This window comes from Columba livia, chromosome 5, assembly GCF_036013475.1.
Source record: "Columba livia isolate bColLiv1 breed racing homer chromosome 5, bColLiv1.pat.W.v2, whole genome shotgun sequence".
Classification (NCBI taxonomy): domain Eukaryota; kingdom Metazoa; phylum Chordata; class Aves; order Columbiformes; family Columbidae; genus Columba; species Columba livia.
This window is the reverse complement of record NC_088606.1, coordinates 59326306-59342496: the sequence shown is the minus strand read 5'-3', so window position 1 is coordinate 59342496 and position 16191 is coordinate 59326306. Positions and strand designations below refer to the sequence as shown.

The 16191-nt window shown below is 40.4% G+C and overlaps 1 protein-coding gene and 1 long non-coding RNA gene across 10 annotated transcripts in view; one reads left to right on the top strand and one right to left on the bottom strand.

Moving 5' to 3' along the window:
• The window catches only part of LOC110366091 (uncharacterized), a 182633-nt gene extending 173256 nt beyond the window's left edge, over positions 1–9377 (top strand). Inside the window, exons 10-12 of the long non-coding RNA XR_010473278.1 lie at positions 1166–1344; positions 1487–1644; positions 1819–9377. This is a non-coding gene — a long non-coding RNA (uncharacterized LOC110366091). The remainder of the gene's footprint in view (positions 1–1165; positions 1345–1486; positions 1645–1818) is intronic.
• The window catches only part of TEAD1 (TEA domain transcription factor 1), a 161556-nt gene continuing 148969 nt past the window's right edge, over positions 3605–16191 (bottom strand). For all 9 annotated transcript variants that reach the window (XM_065066320.1, XM_065066313.1, XM_065066317.1 and 6 more), the window contains 3 exons: positions 11594–11734; positions 10344–10496; positions 3605–9376 (listed from right to left, as the gene is read on the bottom strand). In XM_065066320.1, the coding sequence (XP_064922392.1) occupies positions 9263–9376; positions 10344–10496; positions 11594–11734 (408 nt within the window). In that variant the 3' untranslated portion in view covers positions 3605–9262. The remainder of the gene's footprint in view (positions 9377–10343; positions 10497–11593; positions 11735–16191) is intronic.

Here is a 16191-nt window from a genome sequence, read left to right as displayed (position 1 = left end):
AACAGGAGATCATTGGAGGAGATAGAGGAGCGCAAACTCTGCTGAGACTGGTATTCTGTTTCCTACAGTATTGCTGCAAACTCTGGAGGTGAACTGCACTCTCGAGTTTCCACCCGTCATGGTATGATGATAAAGCTTAGGTTAAACCCAATTAAAAATACAATATAGTCATGGTAAACCCAATACATATAATTTACAATTAAGCCGTCATAGTCTGTGCTATGGAATGGTGTAATGTGTGTGCAATGTTGTTGAATCTAGTATTTCATTGGCTGACTTTGTCATATGTGGGTTCAGTTTAAAACTAATGGAGAGGTCAAACATCACAAAGACACAGACATTCCCCCTTCCATCCCCTTCAATTAATGCAGAGCTGCATCAAAAAAAAGGAAGTTTTCTCAATAGTGTACTGAGGGGAATGGTTATAACCTGAATGCTGTTCTTACACATTTTGCCAAGTATAATGCTCATGAAGTTCAACATCACAGGTGAAAGGATAAGAAAAGACAAGTATCTTGGAAAAAAGTTAATTCTCCGATAACACCTTAGAGAACATATGATCTTAGCAGAAAGGAATTTTTAAAAGTCTGGAAAAAACCTTTATTCTTCAGAGTCTGCCAACAAAAAAAAAAAAAGGATCTTTAAATATGACTAATAAACTTACATGCTTGGGGCAGGAAAGAAAAAGCCAGTTTGTAGTTTGTTAATCCACTGGCAAAGTCAGCTGCACACACAGCTCAGCACCCTGTTCAAACAGAGAGGACGTCTGAAAGCTGCTGCCGTATTCTGTCTTTGCTGGAGGCCCAGAAAGTAAAGCATTAAGGTGCATTGCAAGGTAAGCATGAGTAGTGAACTAATCCCCGCTTTGAACTGGGTAAGTAAGAGGAATGCAAAGGGACATGTACATATTAACCATGGCTCCTGCACCCTTTGCTATGATGGCGCCAACCACCCTCCTTAGTGCGACATTTGACTTTACCAGCGTAAGGGAAAAGCTGTAATGCCTAAGACTCCAAAACTGCTCTGTGGGCATCTCTAAGAGCTGATAAAAATGTTTGGTATATTTTTTTTGTTGCTGTGCGGTGTTGTTTGTGTTTTTTTGATTTGTTTTTTCAGGCTCCCATTTAATAAGATGAAGGTTTCCTGTTTATGCTCTCACCTCTAGGATAGAGTGAGGGACACGCAAATCTGAAGTTCATCAAGCTAAACTTATAATGGACCCTGTGCATACCCGCAACCTCACACATACATGGAAGGACGGTGGTTTGAGAAATGACCAGTACTGGATGAGTTGAGACCGGTCACTGATGCCCTCCGGTGTCTTTGCTCAGCTGGTGGTTTCAGGTACTCTGCCGGCTGTCACTGCCTCTCGCTCGCTCTCTCTTGCTCTGTTTTCCAACTGAAACAAAGCTGACAGTTCATCTGTCAGGGAGGCTACAGCCTGCCTTGCTGCTGAGATGTTTTGGCTGTTATTGATTCTCCACAGTGAGACACACAGGAATGGAGGCCTGCAGCACCCCTTAAGCTTAATGAGGATATGTCCCAAAATTGGAAAGGGCTAATAAGACCCAATAGAGGAGGAACTGAAAAAAAAGGAAAAAAAAAAAAAAAAAAAAGGCACAATTCTATTCACTGACCTATAAGGTGAGTGTTTATCTGATTTGTTGTAGCCCTTTTCTTAGTCTCAGTTTCCCCTCCTTCTTTGACGGGCTTTTTTGTTGGTGGTGATCTTTAAACAATCCTTTTCTTCCTTTTTTCCCTTTCTCCTGTTCTCAGCTTTTCATTTTCATTGAAAAGCGATACTTATTTTTTTCACAGTTACGTGTGATGTGGGTTTCTACAGTTTTAGTAGAACCCCTCTACCCCCTCCTCCTGCCCTGCCCACCTTCATCAAGTTTCCAGTGTCTCCAGCGCAGCTCCAGCTCTCACAAAACAACAGCAATCATATTACAACTTAAAACCATTAACCAATTAAGTGTCATACCTCTTTACAAGGTGGGTAATTATATGTGAACATTGCTAAGCTACCGCTGTTTGGTGTAGCAGATTGTTCAGCTGTTTCTGCTCAAAGGGTCCCAGACAACCCTCTGAAAGATCAAGGTTGGGAGGTAGAGCTGTGTGTGGGAACTATAGACATCTGCTAACAGGCTGCTTAGCGCTGAACCCTCCTGTTACTCTTGGGTTTGTGAGCATTAGGTGTGTTCTGCATTTGTAGAGCCAAGTAGGCTGCATTTTTGAAAACAAAACAAAAACAAACCAAAAAACCACAGAAGTCCATGGCCCATGTAGAGCTCACCATTCTACACTTCATAAAATGTCAGAGTAACTGGTCTGTCGTCTTTGCTCGCTGCCCGTGCTGCCGTGTTCATGTAAACCAGACTGTGCTTGGCCAGTGAGAAGCCATCGCTTCTGCTGAAGGCAGCTCGTTAATAAACTAATGGCATGATGTTACATGGGGTCTCCCAACCTGAAATGCTGATGACATTTTTCCCCAAAGCTGGAAGATTTATGATTTTTTTTTAACCTAAATTAATTAAGAAGCAGAACCTTAATTAAGAAGCAGGTTGCTTCTGAAACAGCTAACCCACTTCAAAGGGCTGAAGCCTTATACTTAATGGCGAACAAAGAAGAGAAAACAGGGTCGAAACAGACAATAGCTTTGTGTTGTTCGCAACCCATTCATCTTGCACATGAGGGGGGTGCTCTGCTGGCATTTTAAAAATGGCAGCAGAACATCTGCCACCCAAAAGGAGAACTGGGGTGTGTGGGAGGGGCATGTGGTTTATTCAAAAGCTGCTGTTCCCCTTTTGAAGCAGATGAGCCAGATATCTGTACTTTTTTTTTTCCCTTTTCTGCCAAGTCCTGGTCAAGTTCCCATTGATTTCAGTGGATTCAGGATATCCCTCATTCTCTTTTTCTTTTCTTTCTTTCTTTTCTTTTCTTTTCTTTTCCTCCCCCCAGCTAGGTGGTTTTGCTTCATGGATGCAGCAGGCGAGTTGATCCTGTTTCCTCCACTCCCCATAGCACGTACAGCTGCGGGCTGAGGGGTGAGCGGTTCAAGAAAAACAAGAAATAAGTCTCTTGAAAAATGTCACAATTTTCAGCTAACTCAGTTCCCACAGAGCTCAGCGTCCTTCTGGAAGAAACACCTCAACCTCAGATAACTACAGTGTTCCCCAGTCAGTTCCAGTCAGCACTGGTACTATTTATACTATGTATTATGTGAGATTTTGAACAGGTCATTCCTGCTTCTGGAATAAAGGGGGAAAGGTGGCTTTTCCCATTAAGCCAGTATGGTTTAAACAATGTTTCAAAAAAAAATCCACCACCGTTTCTTTAAGAAGACACACAAGCTAGGGGCAGTCACCTCTCTTGCTGGTGAAATGCCAGAACACATCTGGAGCGGTTGCTGAACACAGCTTCCAGATGTGCCGCCTTGAGTGCCAGCCCCACAGGCTTTTGTAAACGCTGCTGGATGGCCACTGCACCTTTAGGGACGTGCACGGATGCTGCTGCAAGTCCAACCTTGTGCTGCTTTGGAAAACGCTTCCAAAAGTCGCACCCAACCTCAAAAAGAGATTGATGAAACAGATAAATGCACAAACCACTTTCATTTTCTTTATTTTCAATCGATACTGTATGAATACAAAGTTTCTAGAAAGCTACAAAAATTCTACCACTTTATCAAGAAGGCATCAAAATGTGTCACTTTGCAAAGACATGAAAACACCTGCAGTAACCGACACAAAAATAGCATTTTTAGAGTGATGAAATAATTGCACTTAACTGTCATGGATATTAAAGTTATCACACATATGTACCGCGAAAGCTAGAATACATTTTTTTTTTTTACAAAGCACTTTATAAAAAAATTCTCTGCACACAAAACCTATAATTTTCATATTACTATCATACTAAAGATAAATTCACTTTAAAGCCAACACTTAAAACATTTTAAACAAAAAAAGGTACCAGTACCTACACACAGACAATAACAAATACAAGAATACTGTACTGCCAAGAGGTTTGACTGAAACTCCTTTTGAAAGCTTCTGCAAATATGTTAAGAAAACATTGGAGAACATTCACTTTTTTCCAAGAGCCTTCCCTCCCTGTCTAACCCAGAGGTACTTTATCATCAAAAGGCAAGTTCTACATCAAAAGTTACCAGCAGCAGTACAATATTAAAGTAACCACTGACCATATATGAATATGCTTAAGTCACAAACCCATTTTATACACATTACACAAATAAACATAAAGTGAGAATTCCATTAAGTCATTTACAAATGTGAACAAATGCACATGGCAAAAAAACCCCAAAACAAAACAAAACCCCAACCTGTTTTACATAAAATGTACTGAAGAATTAAAGGCTATTCAGGTTTTCAATGTTATAAAATTCTTTTGTTTTTTTTTTATTTTTTTCAGGCACATATTGTATTTTTTGTCTGCAGTCATGAGCCTGAATCAGAGGCCCATAAAACAAAAGAAAACAAAACCACGTATTCTATAAGGAGGTAACAGGGATCCGTCTCCTTTTAGTCAACTGAGTGCATTTAAGATTTAATTTACACACTAAAACTAATTACATGTTCTTACCAAGAATGACCTGAAAATTTAAAAGATGAAGATCTCCAAAGGGAAATCTTTGTACTTGGACTTATCCAGCCTCAATCTTTGTTTTAGGGGGCTAAACATCTCCTTATGAAAGATAAGAGGGGGGGAAAGAGATCATCCTGAGAGAATTACAAAACTGGGCTCTATTGTACACATGTGTACGTGTATCCGTATGGGGCAAGTAAAGGGCAGACAAAAGGTTTCTCAATATGAGTGAGTGAGTGATCCAGGAAAACTATAAGGGGACCTGCCTCCGAAAGCAAGTGTGCCCTGGGACTTGCAGTGGAAAGATAAATAGATATGGATTAGTACGTCAAATGTTGTATCTGCCTTGAACTGGCCAGTTACTTACATTCAACATCAATGTACACCCTTCATTATTTCAAATAGCCTATACCGTGGAGGTTTTAACGGAAGAAGCTACGGCCAAACTTAACGAGCTGTAGCTGCGGCAGAAAGGGAAAAATGAGCAACAGGCATTATATCTGCAATTCCTTCAAAATAGTGGTGCAGTACCTACATAAAATAACTCTGGAATTCAAGTAAGTAAAACTACATTTGTTAGTAGTAATTTTTAACAGCCCCCAATGGTACCGTTATGCTTATTTTAGTATTTTTGTGAGACAGAAGTGTAGTTTATCACAAATATTGACCAGTACAGCTGAAACGTTTGGTAATGATTTGGTAGTAACTGAAAATATACGCTCTATTTGTGGGGCTAAAGTGTCTTTGCCCTACCTCAGTCTCATTGAGTCGAACAGGATTATAGAGGTAAGTGAGATTTAGACCTTGAAGGAATAATAAAAATAGTATTTTAGAGAGAGGGAATTTGAATTATCACAATATTTACCACACAGTGTCACAATATTTCTATATATAAAAAGTTAATCTTAGTTTTCATCAAATACTTTAAAAATCAAGGTTAAATTGTATTCATTACTAAATAATCCCTCTGACAGCTTTTGGTTTTGCTGATATTTGTTCTTCCTAATGTTGTTTTCTTAAAATCTTGCTCCTCTTCCCATCAGTTTTACTTGCAGTGTACAGTGTGGCCCCCGGTCACTGAAGGTATCAAATACAGACACATTTTTTGAGAGGAGTTATCCAAGAAATCATATGGGAGACAAAAACCCAAACCAAAACAACCCTGTGTTTTGAATCGTGCCAGCCAGAGCTAACGGCACCTTCATCCCCAGTGCTCACACTCAGCATTTCAATGCTTAAAAACACACAGTTGGTTTACCCTACCTATTGGCTGTTCTCCGTTGTCCTCTTGTTTTATGCATCTGACTTTCAGCATGCACAACTTTGTACAGAAAAATCTTCACAGATACTGAAATACTATTAGAGGAGAACAATGAAGTCACGTTTGCCCACCGTCTGAAAATCTGCATTATATGGATCTCTCATTATGCAAATGCACAACTGGATGAAGAGAATAGAAATGTGAATAATTATCATTTTTATGCTGGTTTGCGACGCTGTCAGAAATGGCAAACAGTAGATTATTCTACAGCATGTTGCTAGCAAAATTACATTGCTATAAATGGTGCTCTGCTGTGAATGGAGGCCTGTAGATTCAACTTATTCCAATAAACCAAAGGCATTACGGTGATAACTAAATATTTTTGGTCTCTCTACAAATTGTCATTATTATGGCAGCACTTTTCTAAGCTGGAATTTCAAACCAAAGGCACTTTCATGCTAGAGTGCAGAAGAGTCACAATTAATTATTTGGTCATGAAATTTAAAAAGGCAGCATTTAGTCATACAATTCACTTTTCACGGAGAACTAAGCATCTGTAACCTTTCCTTTTGGTATAGACATTAAACTGCGTAGTAACGGGACTGACTTGTACAGAAGGTTGGTTTAGACCAAGCAGTCAAAGAGCTTTTCTGTGGGAAAAAATACAGATATTTTTAAAAATGGAACCAATTAATAAAACAATATATAAAATTTATGTGAAGAGGCTAAAGGTACTTCTAATATAATGCTAAGGCACTGCATATTGTAATGCTTTGGCAGCTCTCAATTAAAAGGTTCCTAGAAAAAAGTAACAGTAACAAGATAAGTACTTCCAGCTTACAAAAGAGCTCACAGTTTACAGGCAGCCTGTTGGACTACACACCCCACACCGAACAGTTGAAGGATTAAGGCTTTTAAGAATTAACATGTACAGGGTATGGATCATTTACAGAAGCATAAAGAAAAGACAATGGAAGTAGATTCCATAATATTACATATGTGAACACCAATAAACATTGTGACTTTTTATACCCTATAGTTATGGCATATGCAGTGTGCCAGATTCTATTACAAAAACTGTACCTGGTTTTGCAAATTGATTTACATACTTTATATGCCTCAAAGAGTTTGCTTGTTATTAAAAAGAAACAAAAAAATCACCAAAACCACAATTCAAACCCTAAGTAAAAGACAACTTTAGAACAAAAGAAAACAAAAAAGTAGTTTCTGACTTGTAACACCAAGTGCTTAGAATAAAGGGCTACCGTTAGGCTGTTACAATGCAGTGCTTTTCCTGATGTGACTGTTAGTGTTAAAAATGAGTGTTAGAAGAGACCTTACCATGGACATATTCCTCTGTTCAGTTCATGGAATATAAACCAAAAGATCATCAGCCCTAATATCCACAAGCAGCTAACAGCTAGACATCACACAACCATCCACCTCCTCGAGTCAGAGCGGGGCAGGCGAGGGAATTTAAGCAGTCGCCCTTGCCCTCGGTGATGTTTGTCTGTCCTCTACGCTGAGTCCTCACCAGTGCTGAGCATGAACCTGCTCTGACACAGACGCGCAGCAACCCGCCACCTCGGCTAGATAATTCAACACCGGGCAATTTTAACAGAGAGTACTATGAGAAACATAAAATGCAAAAATTAAGACTGACTTTTTCTCAAAGACTATAGCACTGTGCTTGGGAGTAAATTCTACACTTCAATGGTGCATGGGCACATATCGGTAAAGGGCAGGGAGGAGCGACCTGCTAAACGTTAACTGCTTTAATTCAGGACTGCAAAAGACCTTCCCAAGAACGCTCTTTGCCGATAGCTCATGACTGATCCTTGAGGTGGCTTGTGCTTGGCCGGGCAGCCCTCACTCAGCCTTGCAGACAAATGCTTTGTGTGAGCACCCGCTGCAGGCCCAGCACCTGCTCAAACAACAGCTGCGTGGGCAACTGCGGGGCAGCGCTGGCGGGTGAAAAGCAACTGAGCAACGCCCGCTGGTGTAGCCAGGAGGAATGAGGCTGCTCCTCTCACATGTGCGTTCCTCAGACAATCACTCACACCCACATCCACGGTTTGAATCCTTACAGTATTAAAATATCTCCAGCTGTGCTTCACTTTCTGGAGTCTTCCCTGAATATAGCAGAAGGATGAATGCTACCACATCTGGAGGCAAAAGGACATCAGACCCCACGTGGTACCTACGTGTTTGTGTCAGATACAGTCTTTGCCAGCCAGAACTGGAGAGACAACTGCGAGAGGTGTAAGAGCACCATGATAAAGAAGGAGAAAACAAAACATCTCCAGTTTCCAATCTTTGCCTGATGTTGGTTGTGATTTTCTAGCGCCTCATAGATATTAAAGCTGTTGATCCTTTAAGCAGCGTACATACTCTTCTTACGAACACATTAGTGTTTTACTTTCAGTTTATGAGTTACTCACATGTCAGTTGTTTCCATTCATCTGATAAATTCAGAGTTGCGAGTTTTTTGCTCAACTTATTAGAAAACATAGTTGTCCATATAAAATATAACTGCACACACAAGACTACATATAATGCGAGTCTAAATCTTCAGTATTTACCTACTTATTGCAAAATGAGCCATCTTTTTCATTAAATAATCAAATTTTCATATTAGTACAATACAACTTTATATTCTTTTAAAATACACTAGATATGTTAGGGATAAGGGATGATGTTTTCTTTCTCTGCAATACCTGTTTGGAAGTTTAATGGATTAGAAGATTAGTTTTAGCATTGAGAAAAAAATACAAAATTTGCCTAATTTTAGGACCTGTGTGTTTCTATCAGGCATTTCTTAAGGCTATATTTTTCATTTGGTTTCAAACAGAAAAATGTTTCATTTTAAAAAATAATTTAGTGAATTACATTCGTCCATATCTTCCACCCTAATTAGTTACAAAGATAATTCTATAAAGATTATTAACTTTGTGTACTCATTTACAGTTACAGCTAAAGATTCATTTCGATTTCACTTGCATCGTAAAACAAGTATCTCATGTTGGAAAAAAACCCAAAATAAATTCTTATAAAAGCTGTCAGTTTTTCCCCATGGCAAATGCTCTGTCATACATTTTTCTATCAGAATTAAAAATAGGCCTCCACAGACAGAGGCGTTAGGTTCTTAAATACAGTCTTCCCAAAGAACTGTGGTTTACAAATTTGAAGAACACTTAGTTTTAGAAATAATTTTTACAACTGTACCAGAATTTCACAGCTACAATTATATATGAACACATTAAAAATGACTTCACTAAAACAGGATTTAGAAAAATGTGGGTGAAAGGTGGGCCAGAGGCACTGCCACTTAGTGTTGAGGTTTACAGTCTGTGTTTTGATAAAGAAGTGAAATGAAGTGTATATATAAATAACTGCTCAGTCCTTTACAAGCCTGTAGATGTGATGCTGTGCTCCATGTTCGCTGTTCGACACTTCGAATACACACGCCATGCAGAGCAGGGTTTCTTGTGTATCCCTGTTTGTTACAACCTGTTGGAGGGGAAGGAAGAGGTAGATGGTAAATTACAAACCTGGAAACACCAAGGCCAAAACAAGACATGACTGGCTTAACTGAGACAATCTCTAGATGTGACCATTTGAAATGTGTCTCGTCTCACTCTTTCTTTGGCAATTCAATGTGCGCTCTGTGACTGCGCTCACCCGCTGTGCTCTGGGGCTGCAGGTCCCCGGGGAGCGCACTGACACTCATCCCACCCTGGCTGCTGGACCATGAGCTGCCACCCCATGGCCTTGGCTTGGCCTTCCTCAACCTGAGCCACGCTTCAGCAAAGGGTGACCAGCACAGCCTTGTCACCTTGTGTTCGCTTGCCAAAAGGCAGCTGCACATGGCTCTGTGCTCGCATCCCTGCCTCAGCTCCGTGCTGCCAGCCCCTGCTCCTGCCTGAATCCTACGGCAGCAGCGGCGCTGGGCTGCGGTGGAACCACAAAGCCAGAGCGAGAGCAAGCTGGTCAGCTGGCTGAAACTGGCTGAAAAGCCACTATGTGGACCATTCTTCATGCTTGAGCTCACCTGTTGGGTGTACCATTACTGCATGCTTTCCCAGCCCAAGAACTAATTAATACCACTGACATTTGCAGTATTACAACTGGCACCTCACTAAGAACACAGCAGATGAATGGGATGGTTCAAAGTTACTGCCTCAGGCTCTCTACAAACACCAAATAGAGACTTGCATGAAAAAAAAGAGAGAAGTAAGCTGACTTTTTGGGAAGTAACAAAGATGTTTGTTCATGTTCTCAGCCAGCTTTGCCTTTTCATCCTCAGTGTCTACGGCGCACAATTCCAAGAGGATTACTCTGAAGTCAATGGGCTGATCTGTTTAGTAAGCAACATGACTAAGGGATTTGGAAACTGGTTCTAAATATTACAAGTTAAGCAAACCATACAAAGCCTGAGAGTATTTTAGAAATGGAGAAATAAAAAGTGAGTCCATACCAATAAAATTGTAAAATTTTCCAACACGCTGTTCATCATGTATTTCTCTGGTAAATGCTTCAGCTTGTGTATGAAGTTGATCATATATTCACACATTGGAGAGCGATTTATTCTGTACACGAATCGGCCATTCTCAAACCTTGCATATTCAGTCTAAAAAGAAAAGCATTTAGAATAAGATTATTCAGAAATAGCAAAAAGTGAATACTTGGCTTTTTTTTCTTTCTTTGTATAGCCAAAAAAAGAGAACGTGGCTCTCAGACACACACACCTACTTACTAAGTCCTTGCCTGAGCTAAGCAGTGCCTTGCTAAAAATTCAAGGGCCCTTAATTATTAAAAAGTTATAATATCACTACTTGCTCTCTAACCTGTGAATTAAAAAAACTGAACAGATGAGGATTACACAGGGTAAGTTGAAGAAAAAATGAACTGAGCAGAAAACTTTATGGTAAGACAATGTTACAGTAGTTTTGAGGCAACTGTCTGCAAAGGAAGCAGTAAAAATAAGCTTTGTATGTACACACCCAAACATAGCTATATTATTGAGTGAATTAATAGGCAATTTATGAATTAAGAAAGATACAAGACTATGGGCGGAAGAAAACCAGACTGATTTAGGTTGCGGGGGCTCACGAGGGGCTGAAGGAGGGTAGGGCTGTGCCTCTTGGACTCCAATTGCCCAGCCACCAATTGCTCACATCAGGTACTCAGTGGCTTGTGAGGTTTTTTGGCTTTGGAATAATAGAGATGATGGAAAAGTTCTTCATGGTCACCATGCACAGGAAACATATTTAGTATAAGAAGGCTTTAAAACGTTTAAAAAAATCTAGATGATCAAGGGTAGCTTGTCACTGTGGTATGGTGCCAAACAGGTTACATGGCTGGCCAAGTGTTTGGAAATGGGACCAAAAGCATTTTGGCTACAGGTCTTTTCTGCCAGGTGATGGAGGAGGTGGCACTGACGTCAGCTGCAGGTTCTCACCAAAGGTGACACAGGCAGGGGGAGGAGGGTCTCCAAAGCACCAGGTAACCAGGATTTTACTTCGCTGTAGTATAATCACTCACACGGTAATTTAAAATGAACCTAAACACTGCTGGGAAGTAAAATACTCTTCCAGGAAGAGTAAGGAAGAAAAGGAAGGAAGAGTAAGGAAGGAAAAGACAGGTAAGAGCGCAGTAACGACAAGAAAGAGAAAAGCCTAATTAAAATGAAAGGGAACCAGAGAATCATCCCATCACAACACCTACCTCTACTTTTTCTACTACTTGCTTTCCAAATGAGCAGACTTTGGTGGAGCAGGTGATTGTCATGTTTTCTGAGCTCTCGTACTGACTAGTGACTCCGTAAAACGCTCCCGTATCATCTTGAATGTTGCAGTTTAAGTCAGCCTGTTGGGAAAGGGTAATAGATGTTCAAGATTTGATTTTTCATTTGGCAATGTCAGTAGCATAAGCTGTCATTAGTGCACAGTTCTTTTCAGAAATAAGACTCAGAGGGGGGAGTTTTATAGTGACAACAGTTACAGTCTGTCAGGAAAGTATCTGCCTAATTGTTGCAGTAAAAACCTCAGGGAAGCGGCAATTTCTTCAAACTTTAAACAACAGAAGACAACCCAGTATTTCTCTGCCTGGCAGGCAGCTGATGAATTCCCTGGAGCAAAGGGAATGATGGCCTGCGAGGAGCCCGGCTCCAGAACCGGCCATCCTGCTCCGGAGGGGCTGTGCTTCACTTTCGACTTTTCTCAAAGCAACGAAATCCTGCCGGCGAAGGGAGACAGCTGCGCAACACGGGAATCGATCTCTGATAAGACTCTGTCAAGCCACATGACTCTGATTCAGCAAAATACGTAAATTTATGGAGTTGTATGATGCAACTCACAGGCTCCACGTGAGCTGTGTGCGCACCAAGCCATGCCTACCACTCCAATAAAATATTACTGGAAGTATTTGATTTGTTTCAGTATTGCTCTGCAGCCTGAATAACTACCCAGCCGCCTTTGATACCTCGCAAGAGAGATGGAGACTTGCAGGATCAAGCGAGGAACAGTGCTACCTTTAATTATTTACATCCCAATCCTGTGCACAGCACGACTAATTTGGCTACAAAGCAACAGCACAGGTCACACGCTGAATCCGGCCTCCCGGGCTGCAGCAGCGCTGAAGCTGTTCTGCCACTGTGCCCTTTGTCATCACGAATCCGTTCTCAAAAGCTCTCGACTTCAAAGAGCACTAATAGGGACACGGCAGAGTCTGGGGATACCCACAGCTGGATTTGTTGATTCAGGCTTTAGCTCTGCTGACATCTTCGGTGCCCAAGGAGAAGAGTGGGCAGGGTTTTCTTTTTATGTGGAAACAGCTGATCAGCTACTGCAGCGGAACACCAAAGAATCCTCTGAATTTTTAACGTATTCTGAGACAAGCATTTTAGCAGAGAAACGCACTTCCACAGCTGTTTCACTTGCAAGTCCAGCTCTGCTTGTTTCTATTGCCAATATAAAAATGTAACACAAACATTTTGACAGGTACTTTCATGTCCACCTTGAGACTTTTTAAAAACCCAGTTTACAGGTATGTTTATTTACTAGTTAGTGTGGAACATTTATAATCCTGCCTTCACTACAGTTCAGGTCATTTGTAACTGCTATTTAATGTTTAACTAGGCAACAACTCATTAGCTCTACTTAGCGTCTTCGGCCCTTATTTGTGGCACAACATTCTGAGGCAATATGCCGATAATAGCACATACTGAGCTAGTTTGTGGTACGGAGAAGACACAGGTCTAAGATTACTCCAGGCTGGCTTTGGTAAATTAATCAGCGGAGAAGTCTCCTGAGGTTTACACACAGTAACACAAACAGCCCTATAGTCACGTATTTTGCATAACAGAAAGAAATCCTATCGCTGTTACACCTTGTTTCTTGCACACGTTTTGCATGAGGTCAGCAGTTAATGTTTAATGTACGTTCACAGCGAGCTGTAAGAAATTGTGCTGAGCTAATGGTAAATAAACAATTTGCCATCACAGCTGGTTTGCAATCGAAACATGACAAAGAGCTAAACATGACAAACTGTAGCAGCCACCGGCCAGGCCACAGCTGTTCCACCAGAATTTCTGAAGAATAGGGGTTCCTGATAAAACAATTGCATTCTTGTAAATAACAAAACCAACAACAACAATAATAATAACTTTAAAAGTGGTTATTCCTGCTGCTACCACAATCACAGTTTTACTATCAAAACGTTTTCTTATTTTTTTTTTTTCCTTTCAGTTATGGGCAAAATATTTGAGAAATCGTAACTAAAATGCTCCCCACAATTTCATGTTGTCAAAAGGGTCAAGCACATAGACCTTACATTTCAAGCTGCAACAACAACTGTTTATAGAGTTAGAAAGAGTAAGGTTTTATGTGCTGCCTTCTGATTTTGAAGCCCACTGAAAAAAACCCTAAAACTAATGGTTGTATTTCCATGCTGACAGTCAACCTGGAGAAGTAACACATGGGGCCATCTGGCACCCTGTTGCTCACTCCCACAGCCCTTCCAGCTCTTGCTGAAATCACCAGGAGTCCTGTGTACACAAGAAATACCGGCTGGCATCCTGATATCTGAATCAGGAATGCTTGAAATTATCACTCAAATGTCACGATTTACTCTTACGTGATCATGACTTTGTTGAAAAACTCCCATAAATGATAATATAGATGTCAATTATCTTTGTCCTTTTTTTTCAGTCTAGCATACAATAAAAGGTGCTTTCAAGGAAAGACAGTTTTCTTTTTAAACAACACTTTTCATGTTCAACTAATTACAAACTGCTGAGGGCTGACACTTTAAGACTCTTGCAAAAAGTGTAACATTAACATAAAGATAATAAGATTTGGCAATGGCAAATACTCTTAAATGAAGGCTTCACCAAAGCCTCTCTTAACATTGAAAGGACTTTGTCTGTTCTCTCATGCTAAACCAAATCTTGCCCCTCAGTCTGGGTTCACATTTTTTCACTAGAAGCTGAGTAGATGAACACTACGAACAGGGGGCTGTCACATCAAGGAAATATTCTGAGTCAGGTGTTGAAAGCTTTGGCCCATGCTGAGTGCCTTCAGAGAAGAAGGAAAGACTATAACTTCTCGTAAAATACAGAACTTTGGTTAAAAAATTATGATGAGGGACTTAATTATATTGTTAGACCTTATATAGTAAGGAGTTCATTGAAACACATACCACTGAAAGCAAAATTGTATTTCTAGAGCTGATGAAAGCAGGTTACAATTAAAATTAAGGGGATTTTTTTTTTTTACCCAAAAAGGTTATGAGACTATGTGAACCAACCACGCAAAAGGCTGTGCTAAAAATGGGCACTGCAAATGGGCACTGCTGTGGCTATGGGACCTGTAGATGTAGCTTTGAGCAGGAATGTGATCCATACCCCAGCAAGGTGAAGGGCTACCCCAGTGTTCAGTTTTAACAGGCTCCTTACTGCAATATTGATTCCAGCTTTTGTGTCCACATTTTAGAGAGGATGTTGGAAAATTGGAGAGGGTTCAGAAAAGAATTACAAGAATGATTTCAGGTCTGGAAAACATCCTTTGTAGTGAATGACTAACGAAACTCCATCTACTTACTTTTTCCAAGGGAAGTTTTTCCACGACTTTGTCATAGCCTACAAGTTGCTACATGGGGAAGAGTCTTCTGATAGATTAAATCTTGCAGAAAAGGACATTAAAAGACAGAAAGCTACAGCTACTCAAAAGCTAAATGAGAAACAAGACAGAGGCTGGTAAGCCTGATGGCAATGAAGTGCTGGCATAATTTTCAGATGTGGTGGAATCAGCATTACTGCAGGATTTTCTTAACCAAGCTACCAGGGATGCTCTAGTTCAAGCTGGCTTATTGTCCGGAGACGGACGTTACTTAGTGAGGTTCACTGCCTGTATCCGCGGAAGAGGCAAGACTAGATAAACATAATAATAACAAAATTGAAATATAAGAAACTATCCTTTTAACCTCAATCAACCCTCTCCTTATTATTTCCTTTTTCAGTGGTCACAGAATCGCAGATCCCTGTGAAAATCATGACAACAGTCAAGCTCCTGGAGTGCTGTGCTTGCGGCAGCTCATGCTGCAACCACCTTTGTCTCCTTATTTCCTTGGTGCTCTGTCTCTCGCTGTTCTCTTGCATTTCAGACTCAGATTGCATCTTCCTGGGCTGTAAACCAGTTTTCCCTTCTGTACAGCTTCTTGTGCAACTACGCTCTGACCAATGGCTCTGCGAATTAGGGTTGTGAGCACTGTTGTGGAATATACAGAAAAAGAAACTTTTGACTGGTAATTTCAAATATATTGGCCTCATTTCAAATATTAGGGCACTTCAAATACCATGGTGTGATCACGTGATGAACAGGAGTCTATTTACTCACTGAATTTTAAAATACAAGATCAATACAATTTAAGAAAAAACACCAACAACTTAAAACCACAAATGGTTTTTTTTTTTTTTTTTTTACTTTTAAGAGTAAAGCTCTGATTTATTTCTAAGAGCTGAGATTTATATTAGCTGAATGCATCTGGAGTCAGGAGAGGCACTCAGCTTTCTGGCACCCTGTCTACAGTGGTTGTGTAAAAGCATGATTAATTCATTAATAAAGCACAGCTTGTCAATGGGTAGCACTGAAAATAATACATATTAAGAGCACCAAGTGTTTGACATGCCACATGGAGCAGCCTCTGCCAGTGTGTTGGAGCAAGCACCAAAAAACAGAGCTGGCTGCAACTAAAATAAAGGGTAAAAATTAAAAGAACTAAATATTCTTCACATTCATTTCAGAAGAGCTCTCAGGCTCTGTGTT